The 20,744-nt window shown below is 43.0% G+C and overlaps 1 protein-coding gene across 1 annotated transcript in view; it reads right to left on the reverse strand.

Moving 5' to 3' along the window:
* The window catches only part of LOC126439219 (uncharacterized), a 172,129-nt gene that overhangs the window by 105,120 nt on the left and 46,265 nt on the right, over positions 1 to 20,744 (reverse strand). Inside the window, exons 4-5 of the mRNA XM_050090558.1 lie at positions 11,784 to 11,917; positions 8,478 to 8,562 (exon numbers count right to left, since the gene is read on the reverse strand). Coding sequence (XP_049946515.1) covers positions 8,478 to 8,562; positions 11,784 to 11,917 — 219 coding nt within the window. The remainder of the gene's footprint in view (positions 1 to 8,477; positions 8,563 to 11,783; positions 11,918 to 20,744) is intronic.

Genomic DNA, 20,744 nt, shown 5'->3' on the forward strand with positions numbered 1-20,744 from the left:
TCGCTTACCCCTGGGTAATATATTTATGTCTGTAATGACTAATGAAAATAAAATGTTGTGTGACTCAGGATAAACAGTCGTCAAAGCCGCAGTATGGGGTGTTATCTTCCTAATATAAGCACATAAAATAGACTGAGGTGAAAAATTCACATACAGACACACACACACATATTTTATAACGCGTCATTCACGGATGTAACAATACTGGTATCTATGCCAAATTCTGTTGCAGTGTTTATTTTTTGCTTAACGCAAACTGCATCCTTGTGTATTGGAGACAGTAGTTGCGATGCTGTGCGATTTTCCGTTCCTCGAATGAAGAGTGACGATCAGATTTGGTGCCTGAATTGTGTCACTTTATAGCCTCAAATTAAATTCGAGATGTTCGTAGAAAGCAATATTATTTTCTTCAAGCTGCTATAGTCACATTTTTCAGTGAGAACAAAGCGATTTCGCTAAAATCTGTATCATGTTAAAAATATACTCCTTAGTCTTAAGACTCCTCAGATCAGCCAGCTTGGCAGTACTACAAGGAAGCAGGTAAATGAGACGCTTTCCCAACACACACACACACACACACACACACACAAACGTACCCACGTTTAGAAGTGACAACGACTATTTCGTTCTGCCTTATAAAGAAAGGAATGTGACATGTTTAAGTAATTTAAAATCCAAGTGCAGACTGAGGGTGTAAGAAGTATGTTTAATCACGAGTGAATTACATGCATAATTAATGGGCAGATAAAATTCATAGGCACTTTTATCGTTATAAATAACTTTTCCAGCAGTTCTGAAGCGACCAACGAATTCTCAAGATAAAGAACAACTGGATGAGAACTTCAGGTTAGTTTTTCTTTTCCAGACACCACCATGCAAGGCCTTTCTCGGGAAAGCTAACAGTGCCTTTAACTGGTTATGAATGTCTATGTTCGTTATACCTTTGACATTTGACTCATTGATCATATTTCGCCAGCTTATGCGCTGCTTTCCTGACTGTGTGCAGACAAGCGCAGAGATTTCCATACCCTTTGTCTTCTCAACTGTCTTTTCAATGAACAATGTCCTTCATAGCTCTCCTCGACCTTAACGCTGTTGTCTGAACAACATGGTAGAAGCGACTGTTCCCATCAGAGCGTAATACGTTCTGACCCATTCCATCGTTCATCCACCTTCCTGACGTACTTCCCAGTAGCAGGAACCCGACTCTGGAACAAATTCCCGTATTATATTAGAAAATTAAATAACATCTCCCGCTTCAGGAAACAGGCAATAACGTGCCTACCAAAGCAACAGTAAGGATTACCATTGTCTCTGTACGCAATCGTTATCCATGTACATCCCTCTTTTCAACCCGATCTTCCTCATTTTCCAGTACTCTTAATTGATGCAGCCTCGCTTAAATTTCCTATCCCAGAACTCGCTACACCAGAAAATATATATTTTGTACACCTATAAATTCTTCTTATATTTACCATGATTGTTATTCATCTACATCTGTATTTACATCTACATAGATACTTCGCAAGCCACTGTACGGTGCGTGGTGGAGGGTACCCTGTACCATTACTAGTCATTTCCTTCCTGTTCTACTCGCAAACAGAGCGTTGTTGTTGTTGTGGTCTTCAGTCCTGAGACTGGTTTGATGCAGCTCTCCATGCTACTCTATCCTGTGCAAGCTCCATCATCTCCCAGTACCTACTGCAACCTACATCCTTCTGAACCTGCTTAGTGTATTCATCTCTTGGTCTCCCTCTACGATTTTTACCCTCCACGCTGCCCTCCAATGCTAAATTTGTGATCCCTTGATGCCTCAAAACATGTCCTACCAACCGATCCCTTCTTCTAGTCAAGTTGTGCCACAAACTTCTCTTCTCCCCAATCCTATTCAATACCTCCTCATTAGTTACGTGATCTACCCACCTTATCTTCAGCATTCTTCTGTAGCACCACATTTCGAAAGCTTCTATTCTCTTCTTGTCCAAACTAGTTATCGTCCATGTTTCACTTCCATACATGGCTACACTCCATACAAATACTTTCAGAAATGACTTCCTGACACTTAAATCTATACTCGATGTTAACAAATTTCTCTTCTTGAGAAACGCTTTCCTTGCCATTGCCAGTCTACATTTTATATCCTCTCTACTTCGACCATCATCGGTTATTTTACTCCCTAAATAGCAAAACTCCTTTACTACTTTAAGTGTCTCATTTCCTAATCTAATTCCCTCAGCATCACCCGACTTAATTTGACTACATTCCATTATCCTCGTTATGCTTTTGTTGATGTTCATCTTATATGAACAGAGCGTATGAGCCCTTATTTCACGAATCTTATCTTCGTAGACTTTACGCGCAGTGTATGTTGGCGGGAGTAGAATCGTTCGCAGTCAATTTCAAATGCCGGTTTTCTAAATACCCTCAATAGAATTTTTCGAAAAGAACGTCACCTTACCTCCAGGGATTCCCATGTGAGTTCCTGAAGCATCTCCGTAACAGTTAAGCGTTGTTCGAACCTACCGGTGACAATCTAGCAGCGTGCCTCTGATTTGCTTCGATGTCTTCGTTTAATCCAACTTAGTAAAGATCAAAAACACTCGAGCAGCACACAAGAATTGATCGCATCAGCGTCCTACATGCGGTCTCCTTTATAGGTGAACCACTGTCTCCTAAAATTCTCCCAATAAATCGAAGCTGACCACTCGCCTTCCCTACCACAGTTCTCACACGCTCGTTCCATCTCATATCGCTTTGCAACGTTACTCCCAGATATTTAAACTACTTGACTGTGTCAGTCAGGACACTAGTAATACGGTATCTGAACATTACAGGTTTGATCATCCTACTCATCCGCATTACCTTACATTTTTCTACATTTAGGGCTTGCTGGCATTCATCTCACCAACTGGTCGAAGTAGTCTTGTATCTTCCTATTGTCACACAACTTCGTCACCTTACCGTACACCACGACGTCATCGGCGAACAATCGCAGATTGCTGCCCAACCTGTCCGCAAAATTATTTATGTATACAGAGAACAATTGGGGTCCTATAAGACTTTCCTGGGGTGCTCCTGACGGTTCCTTTGTCACAATTATTATTACGGGTTCACAGGTAGATGCCGTGTGTCTTGACTTCCGCAAGGCGTTCGATACAGTTCCCCACAGTCGTTTAATGAACAAAGTAAGAGCATATGGACTATCAGACCAATTGTGTGATTGGATTGAGGAGTTCCTAGATAACAGGACGCAGCATGTCATTCTCAAATGAGAGAAGTCTTCCGAAGTAAGAGTGATTTCAGGTGTGCCGCAGGGGAGTGTCATAGGACCGTTGCTATACACAATATACATAAATGACCTTGTGGATGACATCGGAAGTTCACTGAGGCTTTTTGCGGATGATGCTGTGGTGTATCGAGAGGTTGTAACAATGGAAAATTGTACTGAAATGCAGGAGGATCTGCAGCGAATTGACGCATGGTGCAGGGAATGGAAATTGAATCTCAATGTAGACAAGTGTAATGTGCTGCGAATACACAGAAAGATAGATCCTTTATCATTTAGCTACAAAATAGCAGGTCAGCAACTGGAAGCAGATAATTCCATAAATTATCTGGGAGTACGCATTAGGAGTGATTTAAAATGGAATGATCATATAATGTTGATCGTCGGTAAAGCAGATGCCAGACTGAGATTCAGTGGAAGAATCCTAAGGAAATGCAATCCGAAAACAAAGGTAGTAGGTTACAGTACGCTTCTTCGCCCACTGCTTGAATACTGCTCAGCAGTGTGGGATCCGTACCAGATAGGGTTGATAGAAGATATAGAGAAGATCCAACGCAGAGCAGCGCGCTTCGTTACAGGATCATTTAGTAATCGCGAAAGCGTTACGGAGATGATAGATAAACTCCAGTGGAAGACTCTGCAGGAGAGACGCTCAGTAGCTCGGTACAGGCTTTTGTCAAAGTTTCGAGAACATACCTTCACCGAAGAGTCAAGCAGTATATTGCTCCCTCCTACGTATATCTCGCGAAGAGACCATGAGGATAAAATCAGAGAGATTAGAGCCCACACAGAGGCATACCGACAATCCTTCTTTCCACGAACAATACGAGACTGGAATAGAAGGGAGAACCGATAGAGGTACTCAAGGTACCCTCCGCCACACACCGTCAGGTGGCTTGCGGAGTATGCATGTAGATGTAGATGTAGATTATCACGATTAGTGGCACCAGCTGGATTAGTACAAATAATTTCAGTATTGATTTTGCTAGTTCGTAGTCAGTATAATTTACTCTCGCTGCCACTTCAATCAAATCCGTTTAATACCGGTTGTGATACAAAAATCGTTATTTCTTAGGTAACTACGACATGATACTACCGTACGAGTATGTATAAAACTCTGGTCCGATGTAACAGAGGACTTGATGCGCCTAATTAGATTTGGCTAAACAAATAAACAAATTAGTAAAATAGTCCAGAGATGGCGAGTCTGTTGGAAAGGTCGACTTAAGCCGTTACGTTCAATTGGTGGTTCGCAGTCTCTCTTCCGCGTGGGGAGACTTTGTGTTTCACCGGAGTTCTGCTTTGACACATCCTCAGAGTAAAAAACGTAAAGCACAGGAATCGCTCCCGCCCCTTCGTCTGATCCGCCGCAGGAGGGACAGCAGTGCCTCCCTGCTTAGGTCGGTACTACAGAACTAATATTTTCCGGAGTATCAATAGTTCTGTGTCGCTTCCGAGGTAACGAAACCGGGAGACGCTCGCTCCGGTGCCCACTCTGAAGTGGCGTCTAGACGCGGTAGGTTAAATACGGTACATTGTAAGATTGGCGTGCACGTCAGCCACTATATTAGTCGCAGCATGTTCTGGACTTCATTGTCATGAAGCCAGACGTGCCCACTAAACATGCGTTAAGAATCCGGCTGCATTTTTAGAAGACGCACGGTAGAGTCGCAATCACGGTGACAACACACGCTCGCTTCCGAATCTGTGGGCATTCCACCAACTAATCTTCGATGGACTTGTAACGCGTCCTCGTTTTTTCGTCACCATCTCTTTCATAGCTCATTGTGTAGATCTTCCGTTGGTTGCCTCTCTCTTAATGCAAAGAATACTCTCTCCAAAGGCCTGGAAGAACTCTCACTATGTAATTCATGTATTATTCCATGAATACCTTGCTTGTGCTAGTAGTAATCTGTAAGTGTGGACTCTTGGCTGTTTCCACACTGTGAAGGCTGTCTCGCTTCTCCAATTCTTCCTAAGAGTGATATACAGATTTTAATTCAATTGCACCATCGCAGTTACCTCTGTAGCCCTTGCCCCAATCCATAAATGACATAATCGCTCATCGACTGAAACACTTGGTTTCGTTTGCGAGATCCGATGCTGGGACAAGGAGACGGGTAGTTTTGCAGTAAGGTATAATTTACGTATGAAACTGCAAGAAAGAGCGACACAGATGTAGGTTGGGTTGTTTGGGGGAGGAGACCAGACAGCGAGATAAGCGGTCTCATCGGATTAGGGAAGGATGGGGAAGGAAGTCGGCCGTGCCCTTTCAAAGGAATCACCTCGGCATTTGCCTGGAGAGATTTAGGGAAATCACGGAAAACCTAAATCAGGATGGCCGGACGCGGGATTGAACCTTCGTCCTCCTCCCAAATGGAGGTACATTTTTGATTAATCGCACTACATCTTTTCTTCTAATTAATCTCGTCACTGAAATGACGATTCAAAGAGATAATTCTTCTTCAAGGCTTCACAGGTTTGGCCCTTCCTAAGAACTGATTCCGTAAAGGCGCTACAAGGCATACTTTGTGAGCAAAATCCCAACCAAAAGCGGAGCTGCAGCATCTGCAGACGATTTTCCGGAAGAGTGAATACAACCACCGTCACATCCAGCGTGTCATAAAACCGAAGGAGCCTATGCCACATCTTGCAGAGTAAGACGACAAATGTTTTAATCCTTACGTAGGGGATACTTCACCGAAAAATACTCCAGAGATATAACGTCAAGTATGTACTTCATCCAAGACGAAAGCTTCGTTGGGATGTGTTAAGGTCGACCTAGGACTAGGCACCCCTTGACAATGCGGAACCGTGTAGGAGAGATGCGCAGAGCCAAGCGTCATACAGATTAATAACAATCAACAAATTTAGTTGTCACAGAGCACCCTATCTCCAAAGAACATATGAGTTATGTCGGCGTCAGCTTGTTAAAACAGGCCAACAAATTTCGGAATTGCGTTTTAAAAGAACCTGTAGAGATCCGCCTGCGTGCATAAAGTCAGTGGTTTCCGACTAATTCATATTTGGGACCCAGCCTTCAGTGCGCTCGAAGTACGACAGTCCATGGGAAGTTCCACTCGCGCCACGTCAACTGAAGGACTGAGACGACACTTCGTAGGCAGGCAGTCCTCTTCCCTATCAGCAGCGTGACAACCCCGCGGTGGCGGCACAGGGCTTCGGGACCGCTATTCGTGTCTCGGCCACGCACTGACCCCTCCACCTCGCAAGTTGCTCCACGCACGGGTACCTTTGGCGTGAAAAGGCGCGGCCTATAATTGAGATGACAGAACTCATGGGATAGCGATAAGCACATATACAAATGGCAGTAGCATCGCTTACGAAAGGTATAAAAAAAGCAGCGCACTGGCGGAGCTGTCATTTCCATTCATATGATGCATGTGAAAAGGTTTTCGAAGCGATTATGGCGGCATGACGAGAATCATCAGTCTTCCAAAGCGGGATGGTACTTGGAGCGAGACGCATGGGACATTCCATTTCAGAAGTCTTTAGGTAATTCAGTATTTCGAGATCTGCAGTGTCAATAGTTTGCCGAGAATAATACATTTCAGGCATTACATCTCACCACGGACAACGCAGTGACCGACGGCCTTCGCTTAACGACCGAGAGCAGCGGCATTTGCGTAAAGTTGTCAGCGCTAACAGACAATCAACACTGCTTGAAATAACCGCAGAAATGATTATGGGACGTACAACGAACGAATCCATTAGGACAGTGCGATGAAATTAGGCGTTAATGGGCTATGGCAGGAGACTACCGACGCTAGCACCTTTGATGACAACGCGTAATTACCTGCAGCGCCTCTCCTGGTCTCATGACCCTTGACGACTGAAAAACTATGGCCTGCTCAGATGTGTCACGATCTCAGTCGGTAACAGCTGATGGTAGGGTTCAGTGTGGTGCAGACCCCACGAAGCCAAGTTGTCAACAAGGCCCAGTAGAAGCTAGTGGTGGCTCTATAATGGTGTGGGCTGTGTTGACATGGAGTGGACTGAGTCCTCTTGATGTTCGGCTGCTTGGAGACCATTTGCAGTCATTCATGGACTTTCTGTTCCTAAACAACGATGGAATTTTTATGGCTGACAATGCGCCACGTCACCGGGTTACAGTTGCTGGCGACTAGTTTGAAGAACTTTCTGGACAATGCGAGTGAATGACTTGGCCCCACCAGATCTCCCGACATGAATTCCACTGAACATTTGTGGGACAGTTCCTGCACAGATTTCTGCACCGGCAGTACTTCCGCAATTATGAACAGCTACAGGGGCAGCATGGCTCGGTGTTTCTGCAGGGGAATTCTAACGACTTTTTGAGCCCATGCCATGTCTAATTTCTGCACTACGCCGAGCAGACAAATGTCCTACACGATATGAGGAAGTTTTTGTCATCTCAGTGTAAGACCACACCCAGCGGTAGACAGTCATCAAGACCGCCTGAAGGTGGCAATACGTTAGTTTTCCGAAGTATCGTAGCACCTGGCCGCATACTCGTGAATATTTCAAATGCCTTACTATTCCACCATTCTACCATAGTACATCATGCAGCAGATGACGTATATGTGTCGGAGATTTTGCTGTGTCGACAACGGCGTCAAGTATACTCTCTTGGGATGTTGGGCCAGCGCCATTAGTTACCTCATATGTGTCATTTTTTTTAAAAATATCCTCTGTTTTGGCGATCGCAAAACTGTGTCTCATTCACCACGGACATTCTCAAAAAAAGGAAACGAGAGCAGATCGAGTTTCTGCTGAGGACAAACGGTAAATGACGTGGCATGTATATGTCTTCCGTTTCACATTCTCACTCTACCGTAGATACCACATTTAAAAAAATGCTATTTTTTCCATTGGATCACTCAAGTAGTGATTGTATCTACTTAGTATCATTCACCAGATATTATTATTTTGTCAACTAGTAGCTCTTCTCAGGTGCTTTAGGTATTCACAATTAAGACTCATAACCTCAGTGGAATGTAATTTTAGAAGAAAAATTTACGATTTCTCTTTAATTATCTGATCACAGTGATTGAGACAACAGCTTGTTTTTGCTATTTGTCATAATCAACATTCTAATTTACATAAGCCGTTCATTTTCATACAGTCCACACAATTGGATACAGATGTACAACATATCTAAGACGAAGGTAAGTAAAAAAGAAAGAGCACCTACTATAACTTCAGTTTTTACTTCGACCTTCAATGATCCGCGCCCCGTCGTGCGATTACATGTTAATTTTCTTCTATCGGACTCATTCCTGAAACAGAGAGTAACAAAACGGAATTAAACAAGAGCATTTACGGAATAAATGTGTAACGATAAAACTCACGATTACTTTGGCTTTGTGTATTGTTACTGTGCTTTGTTTATCTCAGGCATTACGACTGACTGTTTCTCTTGTACGCCTCTAGCAGTGCGTGCGAAGAGAAAAGTTACACTGACGGAAAAAGTTGCAACACCATAAAAAAATTAAAAGAGAGTGATAAAATTTTGGGAGTAAATTTGTTTAGGTAACATATATAAATGATTAAAATCACAAGATCACATGTTAATATAAATGCTAAATAAGCCATTGCAAATGTGACATGGTGGTACATTAACAAATGGCGTAACCGGAAAAACACTCCCTGGAATGCTGTTCATGAATGTCGTATCACCAGGCTGACACATTTGCAGTCCGGATGCGGGGGTTAACCGCGAGATTGCCCCTCTTGTCATACGAAATCGCAACCCCTGACCATTCTTCTTGTCAGTGCTTTCCACTCATTTCTTTCCTCGCTGATTCTGCGGAGAGGTTTCTCATTTCTTCCCTTATCAGTCCATCTAATTTTCAGCATCCTTCCATAGCATCACGACTCAAACTCTTCGACTGTCTTCTTTTCCGGATATTCCTACGGCCCATGTTCACTACCATACAATGCGGTGCTCCAAACGTACATCCTCAGAAATATCTTCCCCAAATAATGCCAATGTTTGATATGAGTAGACTTTTTTTTGGCCTGGAATGCCCTCTTTGTCTGTACTAATCTGGGTTTTACGTCTTCCTTGGTACGTCCGTCATACGTTGTTTTTTCCAAGGTAACAGAATTCCTTCACTTCGTCTATTCCGTGGTCTCCAGTACTTATGTTAGTCGCTGTTCTCATCTCTGCTACTCCCCATTAAATTCCTCTTTCTTCGGTTTACTGTCAACCCACTGTACTCATTAAACTGTTAATAACATTCAGAGTGTCCTGTAATTCCTCCTCATCTGTACTGAGGACAGCCGTGTCATCGACGAATCTTATCATTGTCATTATTTCGCCCTGAACTTTAATTCTGAACTTATTTTTTATATCTGGCACTGATACTTCGACGTAAAGACTGAACTGTAAGGGAGAAAGACAGCATCCCTGTCTTTGCGTTTCTAATGGGGTTAAATTGTCCTTGGTACTCCATTCTTATTGTACCTTCTTCGTTTTCATGCCTATTGCTTATTCCGCTTCTATTCATACAGCTTACATCCCTTTTCTTGATCGCAAGTCATCCGTAGCTCTGTCGTACTCCGATGATAATACCTCCTATTTCTTCCAAAACGACTTCAGTTTTTCTTCTATCGTGTCAGCAGACTGTTCCTGACATTTGTAGAGGCCTTCCATGTATTTTTCAACTTATTCGCTCTCTCCTCTAAGTTTACTAGAGGAATTCCTCATGTCCTTTTAATGTTGACACCTTTGTTTTTAACTTCTCCTCAGGTATACTGAATGAATCTTTTCGGTGATAATTCCTTCTTCGATTTCTTTACATTTCTTCTGTGCTATTTCACCTTAATATCCCTACACTTTCGTTTATATTTTTGTTGAGTGATTTGTATTGCTGCATTCCTGTCTTTTCCTAAGCATATTTGTACTTCCTATTTTCGTCGATGAACAGAAGTATTTTTCCTGTTACCCAAATTGTCTTCGCAATCACTGTCTTTGTACCCATACCTGTCTGTCCAGGTCTTGGCTGCATTTTTGTAGATTTCCATTCCTGTTCAACTGAACTGACTATCGCAATATTCGTCATCACAGTATCTGAAGCTTGAGCGAATTTCAAACACATCCCATGGTTCCTCAGTACTTCAATATCCCTCTTTTTTCTACGTTGATTCCTCCTGACGTTTCTCCATAGTTTCTGCCTACTCTTCGTCATAGCCAGATTATACTATGAGTTTATAGCTGCTCCTTGGTACTCCTTACAATCCAATATTTGATTTCGGAATCTGTGTAATCATGATGTAATCCAGTTGCATCATCTTCCAAGTGTACCTCCTCCTCTCGTGATTTTTGAACATTGTATTCACAATTATTAACTTTAATTTCCTATAGAACTCTACTAGTCGCTCTCCTAGTTCATTCCTACTACTCAACCCCTATTATCCCGTGACTCCGTCTCCAATTTTGTTCCAATCGTCCATGATTATTGGCTTGTCATCTCCCTTTACCTACTGAGTTACTCGCTCAGTGTCGTCCTATACTTTCTCTTTTTCTACTGCTTGTGACGTTGGCATGTATATTAGAACTATTGTTGATGGCCTTGGTTTGCTGCTGACTCTGATGAGAATAATCCTATCACTGAACTGTTCAAAGTCCCTCATTCTCTGACCGACTTTCCTATTCATAATTCCTATTTCCGATATATCATTTTCTGCTGCAGTTGAGACTATGCTTCATTCGTTTGACCAGAAATCGTTCCATTTCACTTCACTGTCCTCTCCGCCCCAAGATCTAGATTGAACCTTTGTATTTCCCTTTACATATTTTATAGCTTCCCTACCGCTTTCAGATCCCTAATATTCCACTCTCTGACTCGCAACATGTCAACCTCTCGTTGGGTACTCCCTCTTTATGTCATGGTTATCTGCACCATGGCAGTCCCCTCCCGGAGATCGGCTGATCATGAATATTTTCCAATTACGGTCCACGTCTCCTGTAGACACTTTATTTGTCTTTAATGCAGTGGTTTCCATTGAATTCCGCATCCTCATGTCGTTAATCATTGCTGATTTTCGACCTCCTTTTAGTAGCAGTTTCCCAACTTAAGAGTAAGGGAGTGTACTGGACCCCTGCCTGCTCCTGCACATTCTTTGCCAAGGCCGTTGGCAGAATGAGGGTGATTCGGGATGCTGAAAGTCTTAGGCCGCTTTTGCTGATAGTTTTTATTCTGCATTCGAATCCTGGACCCAGCCAAAGACGCTACCCCTACCCCGCTGTGATACCAATAAGGACTGCATTTTCGACAAATAAGTTTGTAATAAATACCCTAAACTGGATTCCACATTTAAAGAATAATTACCTCCGTAGTCATCAAGACCTATTATTTACAGAAGGAATGATTTCGGCCAATGTTTTATACTTCATGCTGAACTGGTCTCTCACCCTAAGCAGTCTCACCTGTTTCGAGCTGCAGTAGTTATTTCGAGATATATAATGGTCTTTAGCTCCACATGTCAAGCTCACCCGTCCGTCTGGGCGCTGTTGATGGCGAAGCAGGAGCCCACCTCTGTTCTGAGGGGCGGCGCGTGCTGGCAGCAGGCAAAGGGCTCGCCGTTCCACCAGCACCGGGACAGCAGCTCCTCGCAAGGCCTGTGTATCTGAAACAATGACGTTTATTTACTGCATCTTAATAGCTTCCTAGATGGAAATGCTACGCATACAACTTTATTGGACAGTGCAGCATCAAAGGAACGACTACGGTCGCAGGTTCGAATCCTGCCTCGGGCATGGATGTGTGTGATGCCCTTAGGTTGGTTAGGTTCAAGTAGTTCTAAGTTCTAGGCGACTGATGAACTCAGAAGTTAAGTCCCATAGTTCTCAGAGCCATTTGAACCGTCAAAGAAACGGAAAAGTCAGAATACAATTTGTAAGTAGCTTGTTTATGTGTCTGTTTGTTGGCAGCGCGATAGACCGCAATAATAACTCTGACAGCGCTGTGCGAACTCTGTAAGAGACGCTGTGGCTGGTCGGACTTGCAGTTTGAGGTGAACAGCCAGCAGTGATGGAAGAAGGGAGTGAGTAGTCAGCAGTGATGGAGGTTAGAGGTTATTAAAAAATGGTTCAAATGGCTCTGGGCACAATGTTACTTAACTTCTGAGGTCATCAGTCGCCTAGAACTTAGAACTAATTAAACCTAACTAACCTAAGGACATCACACACATCCATGCCCGAGGTAGGATTCGAACCTGCGACCGTAGCGGTCACTCGGCTCCGATGAAGAGTCTGAACTGCGCCTAGAACCGCACGGCCACTCCGGCCGGCGGAGGTTATTAATTAGCAGTGTTGGAGGTTTGCAATATTAGCACGAGCGGACGGTCTGAATATGTATGCGTCACGGAGATTTACTACTGATGAATATATAATTTTTGAATTGGTTGTCACATTATTAAAGTAAATAAATTGTTTGGTCTGCAACAAAATCTTTACTTTGCTAACAACATGCCTATTAATAGTTAGAGCCTTCAGTAGTTAGAATCTTTTATTTAGCTGTCTGTATTGGCGCTTGCGGCATTGCCGTAGTTCGTGTAATGAAGATTTTTGTGAGGTAAGTCACTTATGATATGTATGGGTTATTCTTTGGTTTCCTTCTTATTCAGTGATATTCTTTTAAGTTAATTTTAAAGCAGTCAGATCGCGTTATTCTTGAATATTGTGGATAATTAATGAATAGGAGAACTTTGAGTTGTGTTTGTCTGGGCTAATTCTGTAGGTCAGTGTTGAAATTATAAGAATAAGAAAAGAGAAAGTAGGCTCAGTTAGGTTCAGTTTCACTCAGCAGTAAGAAGTAAAAACTATTAAGTTTCAAGTTTCTTGGATACGAACTTGGAAAGTGTACGTATTGTTGCCAACAGCTGCGCTACACAAATACAATCCTGTTAGTTCTGGAGAAACAAACAACGTAAGACCTCAGTATGTAACTGTTACAGCGTATATTCGTCATGAGCTCTGGTACACTAAGGGCGGCAATTATTTTCATTCTTGTTCAAGCCTGGTGGGTAGTTATGCTGGAGTATTGAGTAGAATTGTTCTGATATGTAACCTGTCAACCACAACATTACAGAAATGTCCTATGGAGTTCAGTTAGGAGCTGGTAGGAAGTCAAGATGTTTAATCGACCTGTTTTTCTTCAATATATGGTGACACGGTCCTCAGATTGTTGTAATGTAGTACACTGTTTCACTTGCGCAATACAGTATATTTAACGACTTGTTGCACTAGTTCACGGATGTCACTCGTTCATTTTCAAGTTATCTCTGAGAAGAAAAAAGGCAAATGTTGTTGATATTGTTGTGCAAACTCTACAAGCAAACTATGTATAAATAGAACGTAAAAAGCTAACAATCTGTCAAAACCGATGGGGTCCGTTAGCGCTTGCAGCGCCCTGAGACTGGCGAAGCAGTGGCTTCACCGCCAATTATAAGCTTTTTTTCATCCTGTTATATAGGAGTACGTAGATTGCTTGTAGAATCTGCACAATAATTTTAGTAACCGTCAGTTTCCTCTTACTGCAAGAAATGAATCTTCCACAGTTTCAACATACTTCTATTCATTCTCTTATTACCAGTTTGAGATTTAAAGAATCATTATCAAACGTTCATCATCATCTTACAGTAATTGTTGTAAAGCGGACACAGAATATGAAAATTATGGAAAAAATTACATCAGGTATCTCATTTTCTTGTCAAAGAAAATTATTATTGTTTCATAGATGGCACAGATATTTTATGAAGTAAATGTTTCAGAGCTATACTTCACTTGTTTGTTTACTTGTAGCTGTGGTCTTCTAGCGGGTAGAGCACAAAACTCCGGCTGTAGAGATTCCAAATTCAGTCCCGGAGAGGAATGTGGGTTCTTCCTCGTTCCAGTTCCTCCAGAAAGGTCCCAGATCCACTCAGCCTGCTATCAAATGATTACCGGTGATCTCTCCCCTTGGCAGAAAGGCGGCCACTTCTGTGAGGAAGAAAGTTGGCACACTGCCTGCAGACAGACCTATAGTATGCTCATGGAATTTCAGACAGCAGTTTTCACTTGGAACAGGGGAATATCATGGAGCAGTTTTTCCGTATTGCAAGTTTGTGTGCTAGTTAACTCCAACTTGCTGCTGCAAATATTAATAAGGTCCTTAGACTGTCGAGACGACCATTATCATGCCAGTACGAAAAATGTAAAACCAATCTTTTGTCACTGAGTGGTATTATCTCCAAAGTTTTAATAAACACCTGAGCTCATTTTGTCATCGAACAAAATCCTGATCTGAACCCAAACAAGGGAAAAACATGCGAGACCATGGCACCATTTCCATCAAATTTCTCTGTCACTATTAATGTTTGGATCGATACCGTCCAACAGACACTCAGTTCTACAGACATTCATCTACGTGTCACGTTATCCTGCAGAGCCTTCTCCTGCTACTTTCGGCAGCAATGACGAAACTGTTTTCACAGCTCTATTGCACGATAATGTGCATTACTTTTTACAGTCATGTCTTGTGCAAGCTACTGCTGCATCCCGTAAATTTTGGCTCGTGAATTGTGGATTTTTAATGTTTTATTCCTGTCACGGCCATACATAGACGGAAGCCTGACTGACGTGGTAATCAAGTAAGCCACTGGACGGTATAGTTGCCAGTACGACCAAACACTCCAGGCAAACAGGAGTTTGTGACATAGATCAATGGTCGAACGCTTGGAACAGCTAACACGGTGTGACCAAGGGTGAAGTAGTATTTTGTAACTCGGGTACATGCTACCGAGAAACTCACGAGTTACAAATTTAACTAGGCATAGCAACGCGTGCTCGGGGCAGAGAGAGCTGGGAAAATCAGACACGACTGGTAATAGGAAGCAAACTTACTCGTCCCCCTCCAGTAGGACTATGTCATAAGCGTAACTGTAAGGGTATAAATAATCGAGTTTAGGGACTCAAAGCATTCAGTCGTGCCACCATTCTGTCTGCGTCTTGAACTAGAGAATGGCGGGATTTCGAGTTTCAGAAAAACCGCAACCTATCCCTGGTAACGAAGACAGGCCAACTAGCCGCTTGCTGACTGAGTTATCGAGTTCTGGCCCTGGCGCACCTACCTGTGTTGTGATGGCTCCGGGACTTAAGAAACTTCGCCGATGTTGGAAGCTGGACGGGTCACGCTCGTTCTTAATCGCTGGTGGCACGAACCATGTCGCTTGATGGTGGGCTGCCCGACATTGCGGTAGCTGCTGCCCGCGACCCAGGACAAGGGTTGGCTGGGACGTCAGTGCATTCTGCGATCAGCTGTATTTTCAAGCATGCAATGCAGCTGTGAGGAAGGCCGGAGTACAGTGTAAGGCTGCTTAAGTAAACCCCTGTCAATACTACCACCATTTGAATGTATGCCCCAGCATACATCTACCCTCTCCCTCGCTATTCCTGTCACCCACCCTGATGTGTAGCAGCCCGGAACAGCCTGGGACTTGACACTACGAACGACGACCTCTGCTATTAAGAGTGTCTCTCCTAATAGACATCGAGGCCATTGTTTCTGCTGTTTTGGCAGACATTAGAAATTCTGTTTTTGCGACGTGTAGCTGATGTCAGCCTAAGCAAATAATGATTGCGTCTTTCATGTGCCTCACCGTGTCAGTGGGATGTGCTGGTTTGTTCCCTGTTACAAATAATTTACTGGAGTTTGACATAACCATTTGATAGAGCAGCACCAAATTATTTTATTTTATTTCAAATGGCTCTGAGCACTATGGGACTTAACTTCTAAGCTCATCAGTCCCCTAGAACTTAGAACTACTTAAACCTAACTAACCTAAGGATATCACACACATCCATGCCCGAGGCAGGATTCGAACCAGCGACCGTAGCGATCGCGCGGTTTCAGACTGTAGCGCCTAGAACCGCTCGGCCACTCCGTCCGGGTTATTTTAGTAATTTATTGCTTACTTAGCCTGACCAGTTGTAAGATGGCAGCCTGAATGGATGTTAACTTCGCACCTTACATGAGATTTTTTGTCATAACGAATAGATGGATATGTCACATGACATACTTCAATCATAGTGAGCGGATTTGTCTATCAAAACGTACGGTCGTCACACAAAAAGATATGTCACTAGATTCAACAACATCAACGCACTGAACCCGAATCCTGCATGTCAGAGAGCAAAAGGTGAAAAAACCTGTTGGAAGAGACGCTTTAGTTTGAGACGGACTCAGGTTGCAGATCCATACCCCACATGCAATGAAAGGCCTTTAAAATCGACTTAGTGACCCGTGGTGAGGGAGACAACGAATGCACCAGGTGATACATCGAAGGCAGCAGGTAACGGCCCAGCGCTGCCTGCGATAGAGATATTCTTTATAAAATTGCGTTGGGGAATTTCCAGATAGATACAAATAGGACTGAGACGCAGTTAAAAGAGAGTCGCATATACTGGTCATGTGAAAGGTCTGTGGTGCTCTCGTGATGTATGCATGTAACTTTTAGGAGTCAGGAAAGGAGTACAAGTGGCGAGATTGTGTCTCAGTTTCAAGGTACGCTATTTGCCATTGGAGGGGTAGTTTCTATGAGATGAAAGGAACTCTCGCTTTGGGCAAAAATGGCCTTATGCGAAGCACAAAAGGACGCAGGTGGGAGGAGAGTTTGGCTATGAAAGACAGAATACCTAAAACTTTTGGAACCCTCGTCTGAACCAGCATCAAGTGTAGAACAGGGCGCATCACGCTCTGCACGATGCCAAAAGGGGAGTTTTGTGTGAACACTGCGTTCACTTTGGCCGACATTCAGCTAGAAATTAGGTGAAGAGTCATTGAGCTCCGTCAGTGGAGAAACGAAACAGTCACGTAGTTAATTGTTCTTGTGAGAACTGAGAGGGTGTTGAAGTATACACGCCACTCCATTTATGCATGTAATTATCGCCATATTTTTCAGACTATGGATGAGTGCATGTTTTCTTGCCTAACGAGAAACATAGGGCAGTTTCAGCTGATAAAATCAGTAAAGATTATGATTAACTTTTTATAGGATTTTCAGAGGGCGGGAGCAGCTATGCAGCTGACAACAGGTCGAGGCTAAAGGTAAATGCCGCTGGCAGAGGCGTAAAATTATTGGATCACCAGCTAGCGACCACTGTGAACACGAGCAACCTTGAGAGTAATCTTTTGCATATCTTGTCACAAAAACTAAGAATCCTCTGTAGACTTGATTGTCATCCTAAACAGTACCAAACTTGCGACCAGAATCGGGTAATTTCACGTACTCGTAATATTGGCCAACTCAGACAATGCTTCACTGTCTAGATGTAAGAACAAACTTGTAGAGAGCCTTCTATTTAAATCTGATATTGTTGTGTTCAGTGTTATTTCTGTTAATCAGAACGTAATACATGATGTTAATAATTGTCCTGAAATTATCATGTCACAGTATATGTAAACCAGTCTGCCTCATTCGCAACAATACAGAAATTAAATCAATTTTGTGCAGCTAAACACCGATGTGTCCTGTCTTAGAATACGGATCGACTCTTACCCCCAGTAATTTATTCTGGTGATGATAACGCACTCACAGGGTGTTTTTGCTGATGTCTGACGAATGTGAAAAGGACAGAAGTGACAGAAAATGTTGACCCTGCCAGGTTGGTAATTGGTTTTCCAGGATGGCGATTGCTCACATTATAAGGAGTAATTAAAATTGGTATTAAGAATAAAAAAATTTTTGAAAAAAAAATAGTATAGGGACATGGTTGCCGAATGTATGCGTCTGCACAATGGTCAAATTACTGTAAATGTGTGATCCACAGAGTAGAAAAGATTGTATTAACGATTAAAGAAAGTTTTTTATGTTTTTGAGTAAAAGTAGCTTGCGCATGACCTTTCGGGCGCACGTGAAGTTATTCACGGCGTTGTTCAGTTGGTGTAAGTACCCAAAAACTGTGATCGGCGTTGATAATGATGTGTTCATGTCACAAGAGACATTCTATGATATTCTGGAAACGTGTCAGGTTGTGTAACTTCATGCTGACTATAGCTCAGACATGTGCAAATTGCCGGCCGGAGTGGCCGAGCGGTCTGGAGCTGCGAGACCGCTACGATCGTAGGTTCGAATCCTGCCTCGGGCATGGATGTGTATGATGTCTTTAGGTTAGTTAGGTTTAAGTAGTCCTAAGTTCTAGGGGACTGGTGACCACAGTAGTTAAGTCCCATATTGCTCAGAGCCATTTTGAACATGTGCAAATTGGGAAAGATAGAGGTCAGTTACACTGGCTGGGGTTTCGGACGGACGTAGATCACATCATATGGGGAAACTGAAGATCTTGATACGATAGAAAATGACATACAATAAAATCTATCGAATGCGCGTCACGAAACTGAACGAAGTAACAATGCAGAGGGAATGGAGGCAGTTTCGCAATAGGAATCTCAGGTTGAGACCGTACAAAACCGGGCAGATGGAGGATCTAGTGGTACAGAAGCAGAATCAGAGGACGTGTAACTTCAGTACGTTGAACCAAATGTTGTAATTTAGAATCAAACAGGACAGATTCCTACGGAAAGGATGTGTGCAAGTGCATCAGTACTATGCACAGAAGTCAGCGAAACGTCACATGAAAGCCGCGAATGGCAAAATTTACGCCAGATGGTGACAGATGACGGTGGCGAAGCGTCTGATAGTGTGGTCGCAATGTTGAAGCAACAGCAAGTGAAACGATGAGCGCAGGGTTATCAGACTTAAAAACAGAAACAAATGCAGGGTTGGCGGCTTTAAAAAGCGAAACGGCGAATTTAAAAACCGAAACGAATGCAGGGTTAACGGTCAAAAATGCTGTTTTAAATGGTCTCAAAATTTCTGGTTCGGATCCTGCCTCGCGCATGGATGTGTGTTATGTCCTTAGGTTAGTTAGGTTTAATTAGTTCTAAGTTCTAGGCGACTGGTGACTTCAGACGTTAAGTCGCATAGTGCTCAGAGCCATTTGAACCAGATAATGTGCGTTCGTAGCCGACAATGGTGCAAGAAGCCGTAACTGCACGAGTATCAACGGAGCGGCAGCCGATCCACCGAACACACGCGAATGACGTGACAGCAGACCACTTTACTGCAGCAAACATACCAAATTCTCAATTTACGAGTTACGGCACAACAGGCCAGATACCGCAGGTCAATATGAAGCTAGTGCAATGACAAAAAACTGATCCAATAACAGGAAATTTGAACTTATCTTTCAGTCTGATACAAGAGGAACGGTACGGTGTAGATAATTGCACTCCATTCCGTAGATGCGATGCTATATGGGACGCAGATATGTCGTCTCAGGATCAAAAAGTGGTAGTACGAATAAGGTAAAATATGACGCAAATGAAGAGAATGGAAAATGTTGCGAAAACACAAACGGCAATGGTGCAATAGAGAAATTTGACCATGATCATTCTTTGACAGTCAGAAAAGTCCAACATTACAAAGAAAATGGGAACGGCTTGCACCCCGCACGCTTATACATCAATTCTAAATCGGTTTACCAGAACATTGGCCACTTAGACATAAACTTGATTTCATTTGTGGTCAAATGGAAGGCGCAATAGCGGAAACGCTGCAAACAGTCACCGCAAACAGCCAATCTGCATTCTTGAAGGGATACTGGTCCGCGAAAACCCAATCCATACAGTGATGGGGAACTGATACGTATGTGCACAAGGTAGTTGCCCTTGCGTTATCAGCAATCGTTGGCTGGCAGTTCTGGACATAATATACAAGCACTTAAAGGGATGTTAAGAAAACTTGAAATCATCTTCAGTGAAGATGACGAGAAAAAACAACGTGCAGTGAGAGAAACTGATGGTAGGGGGAATAAAAGCAACCGATTGGTCTTTAATAATGCATACAATGGCAATAGTGATGTTGGGAAAGGTAATAGTTTTGGGAACTATAGCAATCGCCCATGGAATAAAAATGTCTATGGTTTTGGCAAACCATAATTATGGGTGTGGTGAACCGCGGAATTACAGTAATGGCTTTGGTTACAGAAATTATTGTGCTAACTATTATTTGCGACATGTTCACCGAGCAAACGAAGCAGGAAGGTTTAGTGGTTCTCCTCCACAAAACCCAAATTATTCGGGTGAAACTAAAATGCCTAGAACGCGGAAAGGTTGGGAGAGTCAGGCTTCAGTGGGACAACGCACCCCAGATGAACAGGTCCAGGAAGGAAGTCGAGTTGAGGCCACCAAACCCTGGTAGGAAACGTAATTGACGAGATGAGTGGTACTAAGACCAGTCAAAAGAAATGCAGTCGCCAAATGAAGTTGATTTTATAATTGAATTTGCAAATAGAGTTAGCTTTGATCAACAAGATTCAGAAGTAGGTTTATGGGGTGGTCAGACGCAAATGCCACATGCTGGGAGACAATTGACTGGGAACAAGAGTTGTTAACAGTTAATGTATGCAGGTGTA

Source organism: Schistocerca serialis, chromosome 1 (genome assembly GCF_023864345.2).
Source record: "Schistocerca serialis cubense isolate TAMUIC-IGC-003099 chromosome 1, iqSchSeri2.2, whole genome shotgun sequence".
Lineage (NCBI taxonomy): Eukaryota > Metazoa > Arthropoda > Insecta > Orthoptera > Acrididae > Schistocerca > Schistocerca serialis.